Below are 27,028 nucleotides of genomic sequence, written 5' to 3'. Positions count from 1 at the left end.
TGCTAGGTAGGATATAAACTATAATCTGTATAGCTCCTGGAGTTCATTGTATAATCCTATGCTTCATAAAGGACAGGAATACCATGCTAGGTAGGATACAAACTATAATCTGTATAGCTCCTGGAGTTCATTGTATAATCCTATGCTTCATAAAGGACAGGAACACCATGCTAGGTGGGATATAAACTATAATCTGTATAGCACCTGTAGTTCATTATATAATCCCATGCTTCATAAAGGACAGGAACACCATGCTAGGTAGGATATAAACTATAATCTGTATAGCACCTGGAGTTCATTATATAATCCCATGCTTCATAAAGGACAGGAACACCATGCTAGGTAGGATATAAACTATAATCTGTATAGCACCTGTAGTTCATTATATAATCCCATGCTTCATAAAGGACAGGAACACCATGCTAGGTAGGATATAAACTATAATCTGTATAGCACCTGGAGTTCATTATATAATCCCATGCTTCATAAAGGACAGGAACACCATGCTAGGTAGGATATAAACTATAATCTGTATAGCACCTGGAGTTCATTATATAATCCCATGCTTCATAAAGGACAGGAACACCATGCTAGGTATGATATAAACTATAATCTGTATAGTTCCTGGAGTTCATTATATAATCCTATGCTTCATAAAGGACAGGAACACCATGCTAGGTAGGATATAAACTATAATGTGTATAGCATCTAGAGTTCATTATATAATCCTATGCTTCATAAAGGACAGGAACACCATGCTAGGTGGGATATAAACTATAATGTGTATAGCACCTGGAGTTCATTATATAATCCCATGCTTCATAAAGGACAGGAACACCATGCTAGGTAGGATATAAACTATAATCTGTATAGCACCTGGAGTTCATTATATAATCCCATGCTTCATAAAGGACAGGAACACCATGCTAGGTATGATATAAACTATAATCTGTATAGTTCCTGGAGTTCATTATATAATCCTATGCTTCATAAAGGACAGGAACACCATGCTAGGTAGGATATAAACTATAATGTGTATAGCATCTAGAGTTCATTATATAATCCTATGCTTCATAAAGGACAGGAACACCATGCTAGGTGGGATATAAACTATAATCTGTATAGCACCTGGAGTTCATTACATAATACATGCCAGTTAGAACATAAACTTTAATCTGTCAAAGTTATGTAACCTATTTTAATTAAACTTTAATATAACCTCACGAAAGACCAATGAATGAAACTTATATAAAACAATTTTGTAATACAAATTTTTTAACAAAATAAAGATATAATTTCTATTGATACAAAATTTCAGAATGAGACCAGAAGGAAACGGGGAATCAGAACCTTACTCCTCAAGGTTCAGTATAACTTATTTTGTAGCACAAATATTTTAAAATTTGTTGACTCTCTGTCTGTCCTACCAAGTTGAGTTCTAAATTGTAAAAATAAAATAAAATTTTAATACTGATGGACCAATAAAAAGCCTTTTTTTAGCCTAATGTAAATCCTTTTAAATAACTATATTATTGTGAAAACGTGTTTTGTTTTTTAAATATAATATCAACCAATTTTAGCAGATTTCTAAGAATTAATCTGATTTTGTCAAATTTCCAAAAGATGTGAGGTAAATAGAAACAAAATTTTATATATTTTTATTTTTTACAATACCATTCATAGTTTCTATTCTGTCTAAAAAAAAGTTTTATTTTATCCTAGAATTTTTTTACTGATCATAGGGCATTTTTTTCTTCTGCAGTTATGAACAATTATTTGTGAAGAGTTTCTTCGCTTTGTAAATTGACCTATAAGCATGAAGTCTATACTTCATCAGGTCCGTCTGTCCATCTGTAGTACTCTAGAATGCACAAATATGTTATATCCTAGTATCGACTTTATCTATAGATAAAAGTAACATGATGTCGGTCTGTCTACCCATGTCTTTGAACCAAAGGATCTAGCAAGCTACTGGACCTGTATGGTTCCCCTTTTCAGAGAAGTCTGTCATAAGTACAGGAAAGGTTTGAACTATATTAGTGGAAGGTACCGCTGCCACCCATCTAAGACAAATAACCGATAAAAAACCCTCCCCCAAAAAAATAAAATTGCTACTCATCTTGCTACTTTTGAAAAAAAAGCATTAAATGTACCTATGCTATTTAAATTTTTACAACAATACGTAAAAAAAAAACTTTAGGACTGTAATGGACAGGGTGCATAGATCAAGCTCATCTAGTTCATCAGTGTCAGCTCTGCTTCACTCACCATCATCTCCTAGGTCAGTATCTAGTTCATCAGTGTCAGCTCTGCTTCACTCACCATCATCTCCTAGGTCAGTATCTAGTTCATCAGTGTCAGCTCTGCTTCACTCACCATCATCTCCTAGGTCAGTATCTAGTTCATCAGTGTCAGCTCTGCTTCACTCACCATCATCTCCTAGGTCAGTATCTAGTTCATCAGTGACAGCTCTGCTTCACTCACCATCATCTTCTAGGTCAGTATCTAGTTCATCAGTGTCAGCTCTGCTTCACTCACCATCATCTCCTAGGTCAGTATCTAGTTCATCAGTGTCAGCTCTGCTTCACTCACCATTATCTCCTAGGTCAGTATCTAGTTCATCAGTGTCAGCTCAGCTTCACTCTCTATCATCTCCTAGGTCAGTATCTAGTTCATCAGTGTCAGCTCAGCTTCACTCTCTATCATCTCCTAGGTCAGTATCTAGTTCATCAGTGTCAGCTCTGCTTCACTCACCATCATCTCCTAGGTCAGTATCTAGTTCATCAGTGTCAGCTCAGCTTCACTCTCTATCATCTCCTAGGTCAGTATCTAGTTCATCAGTGTCAGATTGGTAAAAAGAGGGGGTTTGTTGGTTGGTAATTTAACGTAAATTGTTTTTTTACTTAATATCTTAGTTTTAGAGCCTCAAATTACAAAACTTTTGAAAACATTTTTTCATATGTTTGTATAGGTTTTCAAATCCATCAACACGTACTCCCTCTCCCCGCCTGCCTTCCACGCCCACCTCTCCTGGGAAGAGAAATGCGCCCTTGCTGCAGAAAAGTTTGATGGTTCCTAGTGCTTCTTCATCACGCCAGCATAATACTCACCCTTTCTCACCTTCCCCACCACCACCTATACCTTTCAATACTTCACGGTAAGTTTAATTTAATATGCTGTTATGTATGTATGTATAATAAGATCTAATAAACGGCTCAATAATGGCCCCAGAAAATAATCAACCAGTAAAATCTGCCCACTTTTTAGCAAAATTATGTTATTAAGGGGTACAACAACTTACATGTTGTTTGAATATTTAGAGGGCTAGAATCTGAGAAGGTAGGGTTATTCGAATAAACTATGCTGGTAAACAAAGTTTAAAAACCACATTCTCTTATTTGTTGGCTCTGAAACTTTGGGTACTTTTATTAAACTTTGATTGGTTGGTTCCAAACCAGCATTGAAATTTTTTTCAACCAATGATTTTAGGATGTAAATAAATTTATCGTTCATTGTCTTATCCCTTAAGATCCGAAAAGAATCCATACAGTAAGATCAAAACTGTAACTTTAAAAAATATATTGATTGTTTAATGTTTAATTAACTAGTAAAATATATCTAATGGGTCTTTTTACATAGAGGGCTAGAAGTGCCCCGCTCAGCAAGAACATCCCCTCTACCAGATGAAATTCAAAAATCTTTATCAACTACAACAAGTCCTAAAAGAGAGGATATTAAGAAAAAGTAAGTCAAAAATTGAACCTTAAATTATCCTTATAACAAGGATGACAACATCCATAAAAGCAAAGCACTGAAACGGTAGGACAAACGGAGATTAACACTTGTATAGTGTCAGAAATGAATAATCAATGAATATTAATGTATAAGAGTCGAAGCAAAATTGTAATTAAATTTGTTGAAAAACTGCTTGATACAGGATAATGTTTATGGACATACTTACATTTTTAGGACTTGATTATAGAGTTGCTTTGCTTATAACATTATACTTTGTTGTCCCAGGAATCAATATACCAAAAATCAGATCAATCGGATGAATAGATCACATAAAAATTTGTTGTTAAAAAAGTAAAAAATCAACATGTTTAAAATAGACGTACGGACATTCTGGTAATAGTTATAGAGTTGCTACGCTTTCTAAATCGTACATAACTACTATAGAAATCACCATGCAAAGTTTGAAATCGATATGCCAATTTTAACATGCCTAATTAACGAAAAGAGCTATCTCTGTGTGACGGACGTACGGACGGACTGACCCTAATTAAAGAAAAGCTTCGCTTTTAATAAAGAAAAGCTTCGCTTTTAAAAAAGTAACATCAAGTTTTTTTCTTTCGTCTGTAGCTTAAGATCTCACTAATCGCTGAACTGATATGGTTTTTCTGTACAGTGTAGCTTCTTACAGGTCCAGTGAAGGTTAAAATCTATTTTGGGAGAGGGTATCTCCTTCCTCCTAAAAAATCGCTCCTGGATGAAATATTCCGCCAATTTTGGGCTTTTTCTTTTAAAATTAAAATTAGAAGTGTAGGGTCGACTTACATCCCTCCCATTTATTCAGTGCCCCTAGAGGCCATTAAAGAATATTTAAAATAACAAATTTTAAGAGATAATTTAGGAAAAATACAAATTTGAAATTATGATACTTTTTAAATTTAAACTTTATAAAATATAATTTGTTAAAGAAAGCTTTTTAAGTTGCACAACCATAATTAATCTAAAAGTGTTTTTATTTGCATTTTTATAAACTTTTAATCTGTTATCAAATTTTAATATTCTTATTAACTGTTCGATTTTTATTTGTAGCATAATTGTTTCTTAATAATTTTTAAAGTTTTATTTCTCATATTCATTCGAAACCGATTAATATCCGGTGAATTAGAACCGATTCTCATCCATTATATACAGTTTTCCACGAATAGAAAAACCTAAAATCATAAGATTAAAACAAGTTCTTATAGCCTGTTCCTTCGGCATCTCGGGGCTAAAAAAACTGGTTTAAATCTTAAAAAAGAACACTTTATATCCGCGAAAAGCTGTTTATAATACGATGCTTGAAATAACTATTAATTGAGTTTTGATTTTAGGAAAAGGTTGAGCCTTCTATCAAATCTGAGACAGAGCAGTGCTAGTCGATAATTTAAAACAGTAGTTTAACAAGAATGATTACGTTCAATAGTGGCGAAGCTAAAAAGCAAAAACATACACTAAGAGATAGAGAAATGAAAAGAAAAAATAAATAAACAGTTAGAGATTGAATGTGAGTCATATGTACTTCAGATAAAAATTTGGCCAACAAAGAAGTTCCTACTGACAGAAAAAAAAGACTGACAGACACGAACACTCATAGAGTAGCTGCGCTAATAAATATTATAATTGTAACTCTATCAAACCTATGGCATCGCATCCACTAGAGTTACTCATATACAAAAAGTTTTTCTAAAAATACAATAGCAATTCTAATTAGAGTCCAAGAGAAGGGGAAATTTGCGCTGTAGTATTAATTTGTAATTTTCATCATGAGTGTAAAGAATAGTTTTTGGGGGAAGCGATGGCCTAACAACTTATTTAATAATCATGGAAAATAGAAATTACAACAAAAAAGTTGTTTATCGCTTCGTATTATTGTCAGCTTTCCGAGAAAATGAAAAAATTATGATATTAAAACCAGCTGTGTTAGCCGCGAATGGTCGAATGCATTATTTTTTTAATATCCATGGAAAATTGTCTGTAATACGATGCCATACTGGAAAATATTTTACCTCGAAATTTTCAACCAGTCCGATATATAATAAGGTACCTAACATTGTACATTGTAATTAATGTCGATACATAAAATAAAATTCAATGTAATTTATTTCATAGTATGTTATATTTGACCATATGAAAAGTACAATCAATTTTAATTACAAAAATACAATCTAATTTTGAAATAATCAGATAATTCTATCAATTTATATGTAATATCTATTCATCAATAAAAAATCATTCAAAAACGCTTTTTTTCATATAAAAAAAAACATTCTTTTTTTTAAATTTAAGTTTAATCAAACAATATTTATAAACTTAAATAAATAAATTAATTTTGGAAAATTGTAATCTTACACTTTGATTATAGTTAATGAAATTCAAGATTTTTGTTGATCAGATTGAAAAGATTTGGGATAAATCATTTAAATCGAGATTGGAAATCTTTTTCTATTATTCGTTAGAAACCGATTAATATCTGGTGGATTAGAACCGATTCTCCTCCATAGAAAAAATTATGTCTAGCATTATATCTTGTTTATATAATATAGAAATGCACAATCATAAGATTAGCCCGTGCCTTCGGCATCTCGGAGCAAAAAAATGGTTTTAATTTTATAACTGCACATTTTTATATTCGCGGAAAGCTGTTAATAATACAATAAGATAAATAAAAACTCCATGTCTATTTCTAGTTAGTATATGGACAAGATATTTAGTCTTAATGCTATCATAGTTATTTCTCGTATCGTATTATAAACGGCTTTCCGCGGATATAGAATGTACAATTATAAGATTAAAACTAGTTTTTTTAGCCCCGAGGTGCCGGAGGCACCGGCTAAAAAACTGGTTTTAATCTTATGATTGTACATTTCTATATTCGTAGAAAACTGGATATAATACGATGCTAGACATAGTTTTTTCGTATGGATGAGAACCGGTTCCTATCCACCGGATTCGAATGAATACGAGAAATTGAATTATCAGCCATGACCATATTTTTTATAGCCACTGAGCGGCGACATTGACCAGTGATGGCATGTCGTGTCAATTCATGCAAGATCATGCATGCATAACTACTCATATACACAAACGGATTATCAAAATAATTAAGAAGCCTTAAGTTGATCCATACTTTAAATTGTTTATGTCGACTACTAATATTGCATAAAAGTGGTCATGGTTGATATATTATTGTCACGTTGATATTATAACAGAGCAAAACTTTTACTTGTTTGAATTTTTCCTTACAGCATCAAATAATCGGTCATTTACTTACCTTTAAAACCCTGGAATTGCATAGGATTTGTGCTTTATTGGTTTTTGTGAATTTAAATTTGATTGAATTAAAATTATATACATTACTACTAAACTTAAAGAGGAACAAATAGCTTTAGCAATTTTATTGATTTAAATCTTGATTTGTTTCATTATAATGTCAGAAAAAGTAGAATTGGTCAAGAATTTTAAATAAAAATAATTGGGATAATTTGAAAATTTTAAAATTATGGAATAATGATTCAAATATAAGAAAATTTCTAAATATAACTTCTCTGTACATTCAGAAAAAGCCAGAACTTATTCTTAAATAATTAACAAATAGGGAAGGGGGGGGGGTATATTTTTTGGCTATTTGTGAATTAAAGGATTTTGGTATTTAATTTGTCTTAAATAAATGTTTACTGTGATTTGTAGAAAATTTCAATGTAAAAGATTAATTTATAAATATTATATTGTTGATTAATAATAAATCAAATTAAAATGAAGAAATAATTTATTTTTAAACTTAAAATGAGACTAAACCAAAAGAAAACAGGGTGTCCCTAAAATAATTGCGCTTTCCAGTAATGTAGGACAACCGAAGGAATCTAATCAAATTACAAAACATCTTTTTTTCCTTCTCATAAAAGTGCGACTTCACGTTTATATGTGCATAGTTGGAAAAATACATAATTTTAATCGTAACCAGAAATCTGAATTAATTCAGAGATTAAGCGAAAGTATCTGCCTCCCAAAACTGGAACGGCAGATGTTATACACCTTGTAGTTTAGTTAATTAATTAAGAAATCGCGTATCTGCTCTACAATTTCTTTGCAACTTAGTCGTCACACTAAGGAGAATTACGCAACCTTTCCAACACAGGCAAGTATGAAACTTTCTTAAAATGAATCAAATATATCTGAACCGAGCAACACATGTATCCATCAATGGGTTTAAAGAATCTTTTTTAATCATATGTAGACTTTGTCATTATTTTTTTTTTATATCTGCAAACATTTGTCTTATGGCAAATGATTACACTAGGTTAAAAAATTTAACTATCGCAACGTATTATAGGCAGCTTTCCGCGGGTATCAAAATAAAAAAATGGATCTAATTCTTGGGGCTAACAAAGCTGGTTTTAATCTTATGTTTTTTATTTCAATATTCCTGGAAAATTTTCTGTAATACGATGCTATACACGTTTTTTATCAGTTGTGACTGAGAACTGGTTCAAATCCAGTGGATATCAATCGGTTTCGAAGCCACACTTGAAAAATATTTAGCAACTACGCAACCAAAACTGTTACCAACTACGCTTTTTAACTTTGTAATTCAAAGCAGGAGAATAAAGATTACGTCTCAAAAAAGCAGCGTAATAAATTATTTATGTGCTAAATAGATAACAGTTTAATAACATTCGATAAGAAATTATTTTTGATAATTATGCTAAATTCTTTATCTTAACTTTAAGATTGATAGCGCCTGTGTTCAGGAATACAGTGAAAAAATATTAGTTAAAAGTAATAGAATGTCTGTGAATCTGTCTGTTGCAAAGGATCTCGTGGAGATGTTGGTTTTTATTGGTCCAATCTAGGTCTATAACAATGTTAGGAAAGGATACCTCCGCCCTCTCAAGGTAAATAAACCCTGACCATCCCCCAGAAAAAAATTTAAACACCTCTCTTTCCTTTTTTAATAAATAAATAACCATTTCTACATACAAAGGGACAAAAAAAAGAGTAGGTAAAATGTTTTGGTCCGCTAACAGGATATCCATACAAAGGTCGTACAATCAAAGCGTCGGATCATTGGATGATACCGAACATAATTTCTTTGGGTAATACAGTAACACGTTTGGTTAAATGGATAATGTTCTAAGGTCCTACATGGTAATAACAAGATTGTTAGATCTATAATTTACTCACTTACCCGACCCTTTTTGACTGAAATGTTTACACAGAGACTCAAACTTTAGTTTACTTGTAATCATTCAGTATTTTTTATTTCAGCATTCAGATAACATAATTTTACTTGATAACAGTTCTTTAAAAATCTTTGTGATATCAAAATTTGTATTTTTAAAGTTTATCACTATTTGTACTTAAGTAAAGGATAAACAATGAATTTATTAAGAGTTTGCAAGTATTTCAAACTTGATATTTAGATTAGTTCAAATGCTATAAAGATGGGTAATGGTATTCTTGTGACTAGATTTCGATTTTTTCTCTCACTTTTTTGCTCTTGAAAGATTCGAACATTTTCTCTGATTTATTAAGATATGTTAAAAGAGGTTAAGAATTTTTAATTAGCCCTCATCTCTCTTTCATCCCTTTCATTAAAAGTTCAAAGCTATTATTCATATAAAACTTTAAAAGCAAATCTTCTCTATTTTTTTAAGTCAGACGTTTTGCGTTGAAAAAGACATAAAAATGGTTTCTGAGATCTAGTGCAGTTAACGGTAAAATATTTATTGGAACGATTATCTCCAAAACTCAGGAAACTTTAAAAGCTACTAGTTGCCAAACGGCTGAATGCGTATGTTATTCCTGCACATCGATATGAGCTGCATGAGAAGGCCTACAAATAATCAGTTATAGGGAAAATCCAATTAAGGAAAAGAGCATTTAGGTGCGTTGCAAGATAACGTTATTGCATAATAGCGTTGCATTATTGAGTAATGGCTATTCCCGATTATTTATAGGCCTTCTCATGTTGCGTATGTTTAAATTTTGTAACAAACTTAATGTATAAATTAAGCCGCTTGTCTGCTAGCAGCCTTGAAAGTTAATCGATTTTTGTAGATAATCGATCCAAGAAATGCGTTACCGTGAACTGCACTAGATCCGGTTTCTATGCAGAAGTTTGACCTATCCCATATAAATAGTATGTATTCTTTATTCCTTAAAATAAGCAGCTGGCTGAAAGAAACCTTTTTCTCGTATTCATTCAAATCCGGTGGACAGGAACCAGTTTTCATCCATACGAAAAAACTATGTCTAGCATCGTATTATATCCAGCTTTCTACGAATATAAAAATGTACAACCATAAGATTAAAACCAGTTTTTTTAGCCGGTGCCTTTGGCACCTCAGTTTATAATACGATGCGAGAAATAACTATTCTGCTATTGGAAAAACAAGGATGACAACATCCATAAAAGCGAAGCACTGAAACGGTAGGACAAACCGACATTAATACTTGTATAGTGTCAGAACTGAATAATCAGAATATAAAAGTATAAGAGTCGAAGCAAAATTGTAAGTAAATTTGATGAAAAACTGCCTGATACTGGATAATGTTTATGGACATACTTACATTTTTAGGACTTGGTTATAGAGTTGCTTCGCTTATAATATTGTACTTTGTTGTCCCAGGAATCAATATACCAAAAATCAGATCAAACGGATAATTAAATCACATAAAAATTTGTTGTTAAAAAAGTAGAAAAATCAACATGTTTAAAATGGACGTACGGACATTCTGGTAATGATTACAGAGTTGCTACGCTTTCAAAATCGTACCTAACTACTACAGGAATCACCATGCAAAGTTTGAAATCGATAGGACAATTCTAACATGCCTTAATTAACAAAAAAAAAGCTATCTATCTCGGACGGACGGACGGACGTACGGACCGACCCTAATTATAGAAAAGCTTCGCTTTAAAAAAAAAACTAGTGGATCTATCTCTAGAATTGACATTTAGAGGAACTAAGCTTTGCTTCTTATAGAGGGGGAGGGTGGTACACGATACATTAAAAGCTTTCTTTTGCCAAAGTGGAACATTATTGAAATCTTAAAGCGGACAGCTACAGACACATTGTTACTTATATATATATACCTGCTATGGCCCTATAATCTAGAGGCTTCTTTTATTTATTAATAAAATAATCCTAAAATCATAACAGGGACCTATAGGAATCCTACCCTGAAATGGAAAACTCTATTTAATTTGAGGTTAGCAAGAACTAGCAGATATAATTAAATTTTTACATTACAACAGAACAAAATGGAGAAAGTACGATATAAAGAGTTGACTCTGGTAACTCTAGTTTTGGGAATAATGTTCACAGGTGACTTCAAATATTTTATCTGTTCATGCCGAAACAATACTTTCCGTATTGAAATTAGTTTTCTAAACAATATCAGCATTTATACTGTCAAAACTATCTTCATCAAAATAGCAATTATTACAAAATAACGAACCATCCAATTAGACCTTTATTATAGGGGATTTTAAAACAAATGAATAGTAGGATAATCTTTTTTTTCTTGAAGGTTAGAATGGAAAAGTTAAACAAGTCATTATCAAGCATATGAAATAAAATTCAAATAAGTTCTTGGTGTATATTACAGCACTGCTTCGAAACCGTATAATATTTACTGGATTAGAACCGGTTCTCATCCATGATGAAAAATTATGTATCGTATTACAGTCAATTTTGTACGACCAATAAATAAAAATCATAATATTAATACCATTTTCATAAGCCCATTAGGGTTAATAATACTTGTATTGATATTATAAATTGTACTATTGCTATCCGCGGGAAGCTGTCTGTAATACGATAAACAACTATTCATACTTTTATAATTTAGTGATACATTCACCCTGGATTGGGATAGCGGTCAGGTTGGTATTTAGTTTTTAGTGAAGACAATACAGTAACTAGAGTAACTAGGGGCAGTCATTCACCAAATTAATTCCATTTGAAATTTGGATATTTTAGTGGCGTAATGTTAGTGTAAAACCAGTTTTTTTGTGAAGTAACTATATGGATGTGGATAATAAGAGGGAGGGATAATGGAAGTTCTTATGGTGAAATTTACACTTGAAATTGTATGTCATAATCCTGGTCTCTTGTCCCTGACAGTAACATACATGTCTGGGATCCCTGTTAAAATATTGTGGCATTCTAATTTCAAGTAGTTATAATTCCATTAGACTGTTGATATTAAGTCAGCCATGAACACTTTATTAAAACCGTAAAGTCGACGTTTATATTCATATTTTTTTGGTTGCTAATATAGTCATCAGATATTGGTTAATAAGTTCCGACGTTGCCAAGGGAAGGGGATGGGGTAAAGTCATGAGGGAAGGGGTATAAATATTTTATCAGGGTATAAGAGAATCTCTCAAAATATCCAGGTATTCCATATCCATTGTTGTAATTCATTTTCTCGTATTCATTCGAATCCGGTGGATAAGAACCGGTTCTCATCTACACGAAAAAACTTTGTCTAGCATCGTATTATTTCAGCTTTCTACGAATATAAAAATGTACAATCATAAGATTACAACTAGTTTTTTTAGCCCGTGCCTTTGGCACTCCGGGTCTAAAAAACTGGTTTTAATCTTATAATTGTCCATTCTATATCCGCGGAAAGCTGTTTATAAAAAGATGCGAGAAATAATTATTCTCGATCCCAGAAAACAGTTTCAATGGATTTGCACAAAAAGTAAATAAATTCACTTGTTTGAAATGGCAAAATATAATTTATAAATTAAATTTAGCATACCAGCATGGCTGTTGGCAAGTGGACACGAGTATCTGTACCTGGCATATCACACTTTAGGTAGCTTTTATTTTATATGTCTATAGGCAGGGCTGATATACTACAGCTGAAACTGTCTTTTTTTTCTAAAAGATTCAATCTTTTGCTTAATTATAAAAATGCGCTACTTAATGCTAATTAACATTAGTGGTCATTACCAAACTTATTCAAAACACACAGCGTCATAATGATGACTAAAGACGGTTCTCACTGCTACTAGGTAAGAATGACTTTGCCCAAAACAGGTGCAACTCGTTACCATGCACAGTTGGTACTTTTCAAAGAGTTGGTTGTCTGATGGGCAGAGGGACGCTTTAAACCGAAATTATAAGCGAGTATGTTTCAAAAATTCAAAACAAACAAAAATCTATCGACTATCGACTATTTTTAATGTCAAAAGAAAATGTAAAGATGAAAATATTATTATTTTAATCATTATTGATTAAGGTCGTGATCTGTTGACCATAAGAAGATTCATAAAAGTTCTCTACAAAACATTGACAGGTAAAGCTTATAATTCCTAAACGATTTTGTATAATTTATAGCTTAAAATTTGAGCATTTTTGGTTTCAGAACATATAAGCTTAGCTAAAAATGGACATTATTTTCAAATGTATAATGCAATTGTTATTCACTTTAGTAAATATATGTGGGGGAGGGAGTATTCCGACCTCCCCCCCCCCCCCCGAAGAAACATATATTATATTTGTTTATATTTTTGGGGGGAGGGAGGTGTATTATAGTTCACCTTAAAAGTTTGAAATTATATAAAGATAAAATTTCTCAACTAATAATAGTTTTCTAATTTATTTCCAACACTATAAATAGTAATTCCTTAATACAGGGACGTTCAAGGGGGGGGAGTGTAAAGGGGTGATCCCATCCAAATTTTTACCTTCTCCCCCCTTCCCCAAGTAAAAAAAGCTTGGACGTCCTCGCCTCTATGATATTAAGATTAACTCGCCTCCCCCCCAAAAAAAAATTATTTTCAATTTTTTACCCCCCTCCCTCTCCCACTTAAAAAAGCTTGGATGCCCTTGCTAGATATACAATACATATATTCATTATCTATTCATGTAATGCATTTTTGATCAATTACATTATAATTACAATTACACTTTTCGGATATATATAATAGTATTAATGTATGTGTATGTATTAATGTCTGTGTGTCCGTGTATTGCGAAGGATCTCACTAACCTCTGGACCAAGATGGTTCCAGGGATGGTTAACCCTCCCTTCCCCCCAAGAGAAAAAGCCCCTGGAAAAAAATATCTTTAAGTATATCCTTATAATAAAGTAATAGGATGGCTGTCTTTTTGTCTTTATGTTTGTGTGTTTGTATGTTTGTACCGAAGGATCTCGTTTCTTTTTAACAGGGTAGCTTCTCATAGGTCCTGGGAAGGTTTATACCACCACCCTCCCAAAAGAAATTACAAAAAATCGAGAAAAAAATTTTACGTTTGGACTTGAACGCAACATAGCAATAATTACATATTTGAAATATAAAAAAACAAGGATGACAACATCCATAAAAGCGAAGCACTGAAACGGAAGGACAAACGGACATGAACACTTATATAGTGTCAGAACTGAATAATCAGAATATATAAGTATAAGAGTCGAAGCAAAATTGTAAGAAAATTGGTTGAAAAACTGTTTTATACAGGATAATGTTTATGGACATACTTACATATTTAGGATTTGATTATAGAGTTGCTTTGCTTATAACATTACACATTGTTGTCCCAGGAATCAGTATACCAAAAATCAGATCAATCGGATTATTAGATCACATAAAAATTTGTTGTTAAAAAAGTAAAAAAAACAACATGTATAAATTGGACGTACGGACATTTTGGTAATGATTATAGAGTTGCTACGCTTTCTAAATCGTACCTAACTACTAAAGGAATCACCATGCAAAATTTGAAATCGATAGGACAATTCTAACATGCCTAAGTTAACGAAAAGAGCTATCCGTTACGGACGGACGGACGGACCGACCCTAATTATAGAAAAGCTTCGCTTTTAATAAAATATATAAAGTACCACTAGAAGCCTCTAGGGGATTAGCTATAGTAGTTATATATAGAGATATAACAATTTCTTTATGTTTTTAAAAACTAAGCTTTTCTACAATTAGGGTCGGTCCGTATAACAGATCTATAGTATAGATTTATGTACAGACAACTACCTCCCTTCATTTTTTTAAAGACCTCTTTCGTCTGCTTCTAAATTATTTTCTGCTACTTGGCTGTGTAATATAAGCGATGCCATTGGTTGATTTTCAATGACCCAATAGAAAGGTTGCAAAAGACGATTGCGATGGGGAGATACAGTTATTTAACCCTTTCTCCCTCTAGTGTTTTACTCTAATGTTCGTATATCAGTAACGGTTAGCTCTTCTAGTCGATTAAGATATGTTAGAAATGTCTTATCGATTTCAATCTTTGAATGATAATTTCTTTATCAGAAAAGTATGATTCAGGATCGAAGCGGTTTAACTCAATAATGGATTTATACAGCTTGTATCAAATTTATTGTCCCAAAACTATTCTTACGTCTGAGGAACATTAAATACAAGTTTCACTTTAATATAGTACATGATAATCTGCTGTAAGATCCAAGTAGCAATAATAAATCCATTTATTTACAATTGCAACTAGTAAAAATTTTAAGTGGAAAAAAACAGCGAAATTGATTTTTAAATTTATTTTTTGTTTAGCAAAATACACGAACACGAGTGTGCCTGACAAGTTCATCAAAATAGCAAACACATATCCTAACAAGGTAAAAATAAAGAACATATTTTCAAATAATTTTGGAAAGAAATTGTTTACCCTATTTTAACACTCTTTTTGACAGGTTAATTAGTGGACAAAGCCCAAATTGTGTTGAAATTGTGTCAAAAATAATCCACGTGACGTAATGAAATAATGGAGATGAAAGGAGAAGTGGGAAAGAATATCCACAAAAAATAGATGGATAATTCCTCATATTTATTACGTCTTATGGATTATTTTTGACACAATTTAGGGTTTGTCAAATAGTGCAACAGTAACTTGTATATGTAATATAAAATTCATAAATATGTCTGGATTTTAAAATCCAACAATTTTTACATTTTTTTTTTAAAATTATCCATTCCCTTTTTAGTTACTGCCAAATCTTTAAAGTTAAAAAACATTATTGGATTAAGGAATATAGTTTAAACATAATATTTCAATTACCAAGGATTCTAAAATTGTATTCAAATTTCGAATGATATATTCATTGCAATATATTTTTAATTATTAAACTTATCATTACACAACAGGATTTGTGTATGTCTGTTTGTACCAAAAGATCTCGCAAACCGCTGAACCGATATGGTTCTTTTTTACAGTGTAGCCTCTCATTGGCAGGTATTTTGGGGGAAGGTACCTTCAACGTTCAAAGAAAAATCATCCCCTCCCAAAAAAAACAATTATTTCTTACTTTCTATTTTTAAAACTAAATTTAGCTAATGAATCCTTTATCTCTTATTCTCATTTTGGTCTCCTAATCTTTTATTTCAAATAAATCTATTGATAGCTCAGTTAGAAATCAAATTAATTTCCAAAGAAAGTAATTTAAAGATTATTTTTCTTTTCATTTCTTTGATTTGTTTTTAACTTTTTATATTGAAAAAAATTACAACAAAAAATATAAAAAAGAGGTTCATGAAATAGATTTATATTTTTTTAATTTTCGCCTCTTTACTCATTTTATATGTTATCCTTTTCTCTTGAAACCTTTAAATATTGAAATATTTTAATTTTATTAGATCTAAAATTTACGTAAAGAATTTATATTTTTTCAGAAAATGATTACATTTTGTTCTGATGCAGAAGGAGATATTGTTCTTACGTTTAGGAAATCTTATAAGTTTTGAATCTAAAATTGACAAGTATGACATATCTAAAAGTAGCAAATCGCAATATCAACAAAGTAACCTGTAGGTTAGAAATCTGTTTCAAAAATGAAATCGTCTAACAAGATGCTTTAAAACAGTCAGGATGTTTCATACTATAAAGTGCTCCACAATATTGGGGTTTATGACAGGAAAAATCTAAGTTTTTGCTTTAATAGCCATATGGGCTAGCCACAAAAGCTTAAAATTTAAAATAAAAGAATTAAGATGTATAATTCAAAATAAAAAAGTTACATTTTAAAAACCTAATCATAAAGTCAATTAAAATCGATTACATTTTAATATTTCAAGTTTTGCAATCAATCTGATTACATATTTTAGATAGGCAAATTCACATATTCTGTGATTATGTCAGTGGTTACCCAACCCAACCATTTCACATGGAATATACAGTTTCGTACTATATGTAAGGTAGTTATGTTGAGTGGAATAAAACCTCATGGACTTTTTTTTAAAAGGGCCTTCGAAATGTGTTCCCACATTTTTTTTAAAATTGACCAGAGGAGATAATATATCTATTATTGGATTCAAATAATAAAGAAAATCCTTGAATATGTGAATATGTTCAATTTGTACTTGAATGGCCAAAATATTAAATTAAATATATTGAACATAAATCATATATTACACTTAAGAACATTTACAAAAAGGCAAAATGTAAACAAATGATAAGATATGAAAACCTAGAGAGGCGCTGAATAAATCATGTCAAGTAGCCAGATACTTTCAAGGCAAGGGATACAAGAAAGGAGATGCCGTGGCTTTAGGTAAGAACACAAGATCTTTAGGGCAGGGTCAATAGATGAAATAATGATATTAATTCAAAAGTATTAAAATTTTATTCTTCAAATTTTATTCAACAAAATACAAAATTTATATATATATATTATATTTGATTTATGTTTCCTTGACTTTACCAAAGCATTTGACCAAAGCTATCACACAAAAACTGAATCAAATAAATTACAAGCTTCTAATATTTATTTCAGTGCTTGAGAATCGTGTAGAATATTGTTGTTACTGGCTTGGCCTCTCTATGCTTGGTGTAGTGCCTGCTCTTATAAACAGCAATCTAAAGTTAGTCATCTTATTTAATTAGAACTTCAAAGATACTTAAAATTGGACCTACTTCTGCTTATTTCGACCCGTGAGAGATGACTTTCTTACAAACTTTAAAGATCATTTCAGACTTAATTTACATTTTTCAAACCGGTTTTCAGATTCTTGCTCAGTATTTCAATACGGTTATTTTGATATGCAACATGCCAGAGATTCAAGGAATTTAATTTCTGGTTTTATAGTGGGTGGGCACATTTCATTCCCCCCAGCGCGACCGTCGTTTTTAGATTACAAAAACCCCTTTCAAGTTTCACATGGTTTTAACTTGTGCAAATCCCAAAAAACTTGCAAATCCGACCCGCTCTACAGGTCACATATGGAGAAGAAAAAGAATTTTTATGAGATTTAATCCTATAATCTTTGTATTTTCCTTATAAAGATGCAAAATATGCAAATTTTAAGATAAACAAAAATTCATTTGCGTAAATTGCATCATTTGTATAATCATCTTTTTAAGTTTTTGAAACTTTTAAGGAAAATGATTGGAATCAAAGAATTCTAGGCATATTTAGTTTTATTGGAAATTTGATTCCGAGGATAACATAGTTCAATGTTATATGCGATACATCTCTATAATCAAGACCTGAAAATGTAAGAAAGTATGTCCTCAAACACTAAACAGTATCCTTAGTATTTAAGCAGTTTGCAACAAATTTACTGAAATTTTGTTTAAACTTATATATCCAAATTTTGCTAAATCAGGAATCAGTTCTGACACTCTACAAGTGTAAGCTTTCGTTTGTCCTACCATTTTAGAGCTTCGCTTTTATGGATATTGTCATCCTTGTTTTAGAAAGACTGGCCTTTTACATACAATAAGGATAGTGAACAGCAAAGCAATCATCTACTCAGCAGAAACCGAAGCAGGTATAATATTATAATGATTAATTCTTGGTGAAAGAAAGGCAAAAATTAAAGGAAAATATCACAAGAACTAATTCATCTATAAAAAAAAAAGATTATCTGCCAAGCAACAAAATGTTTGAAATAGTTGAACATAATAATGGTTTAATGTTAGTTCTTGAAACTAGATTATTTGTTTTGAGTTCTCAATTTAATAAAAAAAACACAGATTTCCTTTACTTTTATATAATAGAATAAAAAAGCTCTTTATTTGCTGTTTCTAATCAACAAAATATTTTGAATCGGAGCAAAGCGTTTGTTAAAATTTAGAAACCACCCTTGGCGTTTTTTGTCGAACTATTAATCTTTAAAATTTGCTTTTCATATTTGCATGCCCCCCTCCCCCCCTTATCTCATTTATAGGATGTTCACATAAGGTTATTGAATTAATAATTTTATTTATCTATAATTTGTTGTATACTAATTGAAATTATAATTCCTATTTAAGATGTACTTGAAGCTTTATCTGAGTCTGATGAAGATTATCCTCAACTTTTCTGTGTTGATCAGGTATTTCAAATTTAATTTTGTATAAAAATGATTCAAAATTAAATGATGTTTCTATCCAAAATGTTAAAATCAACTGCTCACACGGCTTTGATTTTCTTTTATTAAGCTTTTATTTATAAATTTGGAAAACAGTAAAAGTGTCTGACTATGACGTCAGAAAAAATTAACAATTAACCAATGAGAAGCCAGTATTCACAATGGTAAAATATATAGCGGCCTCTCATTGGTTAATTGTTAATTTTTAGTGACGTCATAGTCAGACACTTTTACTGTTTTCATAAATTTGTATTCTCTATGTTGAATACACAACATACTAATTATGTGAATAAAAATGTTTTTTTTTTAATAGAAATAGCTTACGGAAATATGAATAAAAATCATTTGCATGCCTATTTTGTTATACGAGGTTTTAAGCAAAAATAAAGTATAACAAAGCAATTTTCATTTAACATTAAACATCCATATTGCAAAATTTTTTATATCAATGAATCTAAAATTTGTACATACATTTCTTACTTTTTATCTTTATTTGTTCAGGTTCAGAAAGAGAATAAAGGAATTGACTTATCTAGCAATTTAGCCAAAGAATCAACACAAACTTTAGACAAAAGGTAAATACCAGGGACAAGGGATCAGGATTCTGACAAACAATTAAAAGCTGAAATTTTCCCGCAATCCATTTTCTTCTCCCCCCTTTCCCTTTCCTTCCCTTATTTTTTTACAGCACAAAAAAAGTTTTCCGCCAACATTAGGCCACTATTCTTCATCTATTTCAAATTGAAATAAATTGCTAGATCACAGCCCCCTGGGTTAATATAAAAAGGTTGGCTCATTAACATACCTAAAAAAATAGCAAAGGTAGTTTATTGCAGTTTTACATTCAGTTTGCGACTGCGGGTGCTTGATTTTTAAATAAATAATTCTACTTTTTACTCCGGTTTTTATGTCTTGGCGGATGATTAGCCTGATTTGGTTTGTTGTCTGTTTTAATATTAAGGACAGCTTTTTACCGCTACTTACTATGAAAGCCTGGATAGTAAAGCTTCAACTGACTAAACTAATAGGTTTAAATGCTTTTGATGCAAGTTTTATACCAATTTTGACCATACACAGTCTTGACAATGACAACTGTATGAATAGGGTAAATAAACCATTAAAACAACCATAACAACAATTTTAGAAATATAAGTTTAGTACGTGGTGTACACTTATGTTTTTTACATTTTTCTGCTTACGTCAATAAATATTTTGGATATTTTTTGTTATTTGATGTTATTTTACGACTATGTACGTTATATATATTTTTATATTTAAGAATTCATACAAATATTTGCTTTAGAATTTTTTTTAAATAAAAGAACACATAAAACATAAAAGTTCTCCAAATATTAATTTATCTATTTCTATTTTGATTCGTATTATAAAAGCGATTTTATTTACCTTCTTCTTAGTCTATCTGAGAAGTTTTATATAGATTTCTTCGTAAAAAAGTAAGAAAAATTGTAAAACCTTTCCAAATAATCATAAGTTTTTTTAATAGTGTTTAATATTCAAGTTGGTTTTTAAATTTTTAATTATTAAATCCTATAAATAAAGTAGTAAGGTTTATTTGTCTGGAGCTTATTATCTCGGAAAATATTGGACCGAATTGAATTTACCTTACAGTCAAGCTTCATAAATGTCATAAGATGGCTTTAGGCTATTTTCCTACAAAATCTTTGCGAAATCAAGGAACAGATTTTGAGAAGTCTTTGTCAAAAGTTGAATTTTTTTCAATATACATGTAAGAGAATAGCTTCTCTTTGAATTAAGGCCACGATTTAGTACGGTCATCATAGGTTGTTCAATTTCAAACTTTTTAAAAAATTGTCAAATTCTTTCTTTTTTAGCTATACCGGATACAATGATGAGTTGTTCTACATATATACAAGTGGTACTACTGGTAAGTGTACTTACTAATGAAAATCATAGCTTACTAAAAGTGGAACTACTGGTAAGTGTACTTACTAATGATGAGCTGTTCTACACATATACAAGTGGTACTACTGGTAAGTGTACTTACTAATGATGAGCTGTTCTACATATATACAAGTGGTACTACTGGTAAGTGTACTTACTAATGAAAATCATAGCTTACTAAAAGTGGAACTACTGGTAAGTGTACTTACTAATGATGAGCTGTTCTACACATATACAAGTGGTACTACTGGTAAGTGTACTTACTAATGATGAGCTGTTCTACATATATACAAGTGGTACTACTGGTAAGTGTACTTACTAATGATGAGTTGTTCTACATATATACAAGTGGTACTAATGGTAAGTGTACTTACTAATGATGAGCTGTTCTACATATATACAAGTGGTACTAATGGTAAGTGTACTTACTAATGATGAGTTGTTCTACACATATACAAGTGGTACTACTGGTAAGTGTACTTACTAATGATGAGCTGTTCTACATATATACAAGTGGTACTACTGGTAAGTGTACTTACTAATGATGAGCTGTTCTACACATATACAAGTGGTACTACTGGTAAGTGTACTTACTAATGATGAGCTGTTCTACATATATACAAGTGGTACTACTGGTAAGTGTACTTACTAATGAAAATCATAGCTTACTAAAAGTGGAACTACTGGTAAGTGTACTTACTAATGATGAGCTGTTCTACACATATACAAGTGGTACTACTGGTAAGTGTACTTACTAATGATGAGCTGTTCTACATATATACAAGTGGTACTACTGGTAAGTGTACTTACTAATGATGAGTTGTTCTACATATATACAAGTGGTACTAATGGTAAGTGTACTTACTAATGATGAGCTGTTCTACATATATACAAGTGGTACTAATGGTAAGTGTACTTACTAATGATGAGTTGTTCTACACATATACAAGTGGTACTACTGGTAAGTGTACTTACTAATGATGAGCTGTTCTACATATATACAAGTGGTACTACTGGTAAGTGTACTTACTAATGATGAGCTGTTCTACACATATACAAGTGGTACTACTGGTAAGTGTACTTACTAATGATGAGTTGTTCTACATATATACAAGTGGTACTACTGGTAAGTGTTCTTACTAATGATGAGTTGTTCTACAAATATACAAATGGTACTACTGGTAAGTGTACTTACTAATGATGAGCTGTTCTACATATATACAAGTGGTACTACTGGTAAGTGTACTTACTAATGATGAGTTGTTCTACATATATACAAGTGGTACTACTGGTAAGTGTTCTTACTAATGATGAGTTGTTCTACAAATATACAAATGGTACTGCTGGTAAGTGTACTTACTAATGATGAGTTGTTCTACATATATACAAGTAGTACTACTGGTAAGTGTACTTACTAATGATGAGTTGTTCTACATATATACAAGTGGTACTACTGGTAAGTGTACTTACTAATGATGAGTTGTTCTACATATATACAAGTGGTACTACTGGTAAGTGTACTTACTAATGATGAGCTGTTCTACATATATACAAGTGGTACTACTGGTATGTGTACTTACTAATGATGAGTTGTTCTACATATATACAAGTGGTACTACTGGTAAGTGTACTTACTAATGATGAGTTGTTCTACACATATACAAGTGGTACTACTGGTAAGTGTACTTAATAATTATGAGTTGTTCTACATATATACAAGTGGTACTACTGGTAAGTGTACTTACTAATGATGAGCTGTTCTACATATATACAAGTGGTACTACTGGTAAGTGTACTTACTAATAAAATTCATAACTTACTAAAAGTGGGACTTTACAGGGATCTACATAAAATGGCCAATAATTTTATGAACATCCCTAATGATGATACACAAAATTACCTCTTTTGTAGATTAAATTTAGTGGTTGAAACTCAACTTAAAGAATAAACCAATCAAAATTCACTAAGGTCAACAATGTTGTTAAGTCAACGAATTCGAAAACATTATTATGAAACTTTGTGAAGTTTGGGGACTAGTGAAATAAACAGCTTAATCTCCCATTCCTCTAGTTAGGGTTTTAGCTTATTTATAAAAAAAGAATAAATCATTAACAAATTAGAAAACAAAATTGTGATAAAAATCTTTTAGGTCTCCCAAAAGCTGCTGTCATAAAAAACTCCAGGAAATTACTAATATTTTTGACCTAATTTTTGAAAATATAAAATATATAAAACAAAATAAAGATTATAGAAATACAAAAACTCTTAAATTATCATATTATTTTTAATTTTAAGGATCTTGCATCTTTTTTTCTATTTATAAGTTTTTTTCAAAACAAAAAGTATAAAAAATACTATGTAAGATTTATGTTTGCTGTGTATGCTCTTTACTGTATGACAAAGGTAAACATTTTTAAAAGGGAAGCTTTTCCATTATTAGGGTCCGTAAGTCCGGCACATGTAAAAATTGTCCTATTAGTTTTAAACTATCAAACATGTTGATTCCTATAACAATTAAGTACCATTTAGGAACCGTAGCAACTCTACTATCGTTTCAAAACATGTTGATATTTTACTTTTTTGACAACAAATATTTGCATGATATAACAATCATATTCACCTGATTTTTGGAATAATGATTCCTATTACAACAAGTTGCAATGCTATAAGCGAAGAATATCTATAAGCGAGACTGTAAAATATAAGTATGTCCTTGTCCAGTATTTAAACAGTTTTGTGACAAATTTTACTTACAATTTTGTTTAGACTTATACAAATACATTTATATTCTGCTTATTTTGTTCTGACACTCTAAAGTGTTAATGTGCGTTTTTCCTACTGTTTGATGCTGTCATCCTTGTTTTTCAAATGCATAACTACTATACAAGTTTTATTTCTGTTTGTGCTATCTGTAACTATTTTAAATATATCAAAGAAACGAAATTGTATTAGCTCAAGCTGTAGTAGAAGAAAATATGATATCACTAGAGTTGGCTCGATATAATTATCTCCCTATTGGATAGTTTTCTATATGACTATCTAAAAGAAAGTTAATATTTAATAATTTAAATGATTTTTAAAAGATTTTTTTAAATTATATTTTTTTCTTTACATTACCATCACCAAAGGGTTAATGATGATGATTACAATTTTAGTTTAATATTTGAACACACAAAATGTTCCACAATCGAATTCTTTTAAAACATAGTTTTCTTAAATTTATCATATTATAAATTTAAATTTTCTTTTTTATGATTAGAAATTAAATACATCAATATAAGGTAAATAGCAACATGAAATGAAAAAAATGAATTTATTTTTAATAAAGTAAAATAATGGGTCTTATCGTTCTGGGCAATGAGAGTTTATTATGGATTATTGGAGCACTATGAGTTTTAATCATATATTCCTTGGAAAACTTGAGCTCGTTTATAGACATTTATTTCCTATATAGATCTGACATGGATCTTGAAGCAATTAAGCAGGCCGTTTTGTACATGTTAAAAATTGGAAGATTTCATTAAATAAAAGTAATCGCAAATATACTTAGTAAATAAAACAAAATAAGATTGGCTAAAACTGTACTTTAATAAATATTTTTCCATTAGATTTTGAAGACTGATGTTTTGTATTCTCCTTTGCCCATGTACCACACGGCTGCAGGTAGAAACTTTTTAACCAATAATCAATTACAGTGTATACTGGCCTCTCATTGGCAAATTTTTTTACGTCATAATCAGAGTCAGACACTTTTACTAGGTTCGGGAGGGAACAATGGGCTGCGTATTACACTATTCGACAAAGTTTAGTAATAACGTTTTCATATTCGTTTGCTGAACAACTTTGAGGACGTTTATCGTATTGGTTGGTTCATTAAGTTGAGTGTCCAAACATTTCAACCGCTAATCGTAATCTACAGAATGGGTAATTTTTGTTTATCATCATTGGGGATGTACATCAATATATTGTCTTATTCTTTTAGATGCCTGCATAAAAACTATTTAAAGAGCTTAACATAATAATTGATACTTATCAAAACTAGGGAAATACATTATTTGAAATTCAGGAGCCATGGTGACCGGAAACGCAGTGATGGAAGGAGTCTCAATGGTTTCTAGGTAAAGAAATGTATAACACATTCATTAAAAAACTATATCCAATAAGATCTCGTAAGTTAGTTACATATAATTATAAAGTCTAGTGATAATAATAGATAAAGTGTAGACCTATCTAAATTTGCGGATTACACTTTTATTACAAAGTTTCTACAGGATAAGTTCGAAGCCATAAAATCATAATACAAAGTATGACTTTGTCTGGCTGACCGGATGAAGTGTAAGATCTCGCTACCGCGCGCTGGTCAAATTGGATTCTGCTTTTTAAAGAATATCTCAACTGGCCACACCAAGAGTTTAGGGAGTTGGGACACACCTCCTCCTCACGAAATCACCCCCCCCCCCTGAAACTTACTAAAAGAGCATGTCATTTTGTTGTAATAAGTATGAAGCAAGCTGGGTTTATATTCCACCCCTATTCCATGGAGAAGTATCATTTACTAAGTATATTTGCAATTACTTTTATTTAATGAAATCTTCCAATTTTTAACATGTACAAAACGGCCTGCTTAATTGCTTCAAGATCCATGTCAGATATATATAGGAAATAAATGTCTATAAACGAGCTCAAGTTTTCCAAGGAATATATGATTAAAACTCATAGTGCTCCAATAATCCATAATAAACTCTCATTGCCCAGAACGATAAGACCCATTATTTTACTTTATTAAAAATAAATTCATTTTTTTCATTTCATGTTGCTATTTACCTTATATTGATGTATTTAATTTCTAATCATAAAAAAGAAAATTTTAATTTATAATATGATAAATTTAAGAAAACTATGTTTTAAAAGAATTCGATTGTGGCGACATTTTGTGTGTTCAAATATTAAACTAAAATTGTAATCATCATCATTAACCCTTTGGTGATGGTAATGTAAAGAAAAAAAATATAATTTAAAAAATCTTTTAAAAATCATTTAAATTATTAAATATTTACTTTCTTTTAGATAGTAATGCCGGGTGAGGAAAATAGATTTATTGAGAAATAGATATGCATATAGAAAACTAGCCAATAGGGAGATAATTATATCGAGCCAACTCTAGTAGTATCATATGAAAGCTAAAATATGTCTCTGATATTTTAGGAAAAAGTTCTCAGCTTCTAAATATTGGTCTGACTGTTGCAGAACAAATGTTACAGTAAGTACTTGTAGTATTATTGTCAAGTCCCTACATCCATGCAGGCAATTATGAACCCCCAACAAACCTAACCTACTTTGACATTCCAGTTAATGCTATGTTAAGGTACGGATAAAAAAACATCTTTAATTATTTATCCTTATATAAAACTGGATAATGTCTGTCTTTGTGTTGGAACCGAAGATTTCGTTAGCCATTAGACCGATATGGTTCTACTTTTACGCCTTTGGAGTTTTTTTTTATCTATTTTGAGGTAGGGTATCTTAATTCTACCAAGATAAATCGATCCCAGAACAAAATCAATAAACCCAAAAGAAATTTGTTTTCCTATTTAGAACTAAATTTTAGCTGGTGGGTTCGCTGTTCATCTTTAAAGAGTCCAAAGAGGCCTGAAGAGGCATTGGCGCTTATTTGCTTAACAAAAAACAATATTTTAGTGTGGTCAATATATTGGAGAGATAGCCAGATATCTGATTTCTACACCTATATCACCCCTTGAAACACAACATAAAATAAGGTATATATTTTAAATATGTTGATGCCAATATCTAGTACTTTCTTTAGATTTAATTTTTGCATTAACTTCAAGCAATTTTTTTTGTAATAGAACTTTAACATATCCTGAGGTCTACTAGCAAACGCATAACGTGGTGCATTTTATTCAAGGATAAGACAATGGACGATAAATAATTGTACCTCCCAGAGTCCCAATTACCTTTTGCGTCATTAAATATATTGGT

At 30.9% G+C, this 27,028-nt stretch overlaps 2 protein-coding genes across 2 annotated transcripts in view; both read left to right on the top strand.

Moving 5' to 3' along the window:
• Nucleotides 1-5,284, top strand: part of LOC145312677 (uncharacterized) — a 42,312-nt gene extending 37,028 nt beyond the window's left edge. Inside the window, exons 25-29 of the mRNA XM_080151936.1 lie at nucleotides 1,319-1,363; nucleotides 2,201-2,281; nucleotides 2,972-3,157; nucleotides 3,640-3,744; nucleotides 5,103-5,284. Of these exons, the coding sequence (XP_080008062.1) occupies nucleotides 1,319-1,363; nucleotides 2,201-2,281; nucleotides 2,972-3,157; nucleotides 3,640-3,744; nucleotides 5,103-5,154 (469 nt within the window). The 3' untranslated portion in view covers nucleotides 5,155-5,284. The remainder of the gene's footprint in view (nucleotides 1-1,318; nucleotides 1,364-2,200; nucleotides 2,282-2,971; nucleotides 3,158-3,639; nucleotides 3,745-5,102) is intronic.
• Nucleotides 5,285-11,027: 5,743 nt separating this feature from the next.
• LOC145334051 (long-chain fatty acid transport protein 4-like) overlaps nucleotides 11,028-27,028 on the top strand; it is a 28,509-nt gene continuing 12,508 nt past the window's right edge. The window contains exons 1-18 of the mRNA XM_080179333.1: nucleotides 11,028-11,099; nucleotides 11,626-11,659; nucleotides 12,542-12,603; nucleotides 13,030-13,086; nucleotides 15,311-15,375; nucleotides 16,427-16,479; nucleotides 17,225-17,304; nucleotides 17,527-17,614; nucleotides 18,450-18,523; nucleotides 19,008-19,069; nucleotides 19,607-19,680; nucleotides 20,959-21,011; nucleotides 23,178-23,211; nucleotides 23,392-23,431; nucleotides 24,637-24,691; nucleotides 25,095-25,146; nucleotides 26,234-26,288; nucleotides 26,726-26,805. Coding sequence (XP_080035459.1) covers nucleotides 11,036-11,099; nucleotides 11,626-11,659; nucleotides 12,542-12,603; nucleotides 13,030-13,086; nucleotides 15,311-15,375; nucleotides 16,427-16,479; nucleotides 17,225-17,304; nucleotides 17,527-17,614; nucleotides 18,450-18,523; nucleotides 19,008-19,069; nucleotides 19,607-19,680; nucleotides 20,959-21,011; nucleotides 23,178-23,211; nucleotides 23,392-23,431; nucleotides 24,637-24,691; nucleotides 25,095-25,146; nucleotides 26,234-26,288; nucleotides 26,726-26,805 — 1,082 coding nt within the window. The 5' untranslated portion in view covers nucleotides 11,028-11,035. The remainder of the gene's footprint in view (nucleotides 11,100-11,625; nucleotides 11,660-12,541; nucleotides 12,604-13,029; nucleotides 13,087-15,310; nucleotides 15,376-16,426; nucleotides 16,480-17,224; nucleotides 17,305-17,526; nucleotides 17,615-18,449; nucleotides 18,524-19,007; nucleotides 19,070-19,606; nucleotides 19,681-20,958; nucleotides 21,012-23,177; nucleotides 23,212-23,391; nucleotides 23,432-24,636; nucleotides 24,692-25,094; nucleotides 25,147-26,233; nucleotides 26,289-26,725; nucleotides 26,806-27,028) is intronic.

The sequence above is a fragment of the Acartia tonsa genome, chromosome 2, assembly GCF_053477335.1.
Source record: "Acartia tonsa isolate MP-2025a chromosome 2, ASM5347733v1, whole genome shotgun sequence".
NCBI classification, from domain to species: Eukaryota; Metazoa; Arthropoda; class Copepoda; order Calanoida; family Acartiidae; genus Acartia; species Acartia tonsa.
This window is presented reverse-complemented; position numbering and strand designations above follow the sequence as displayed.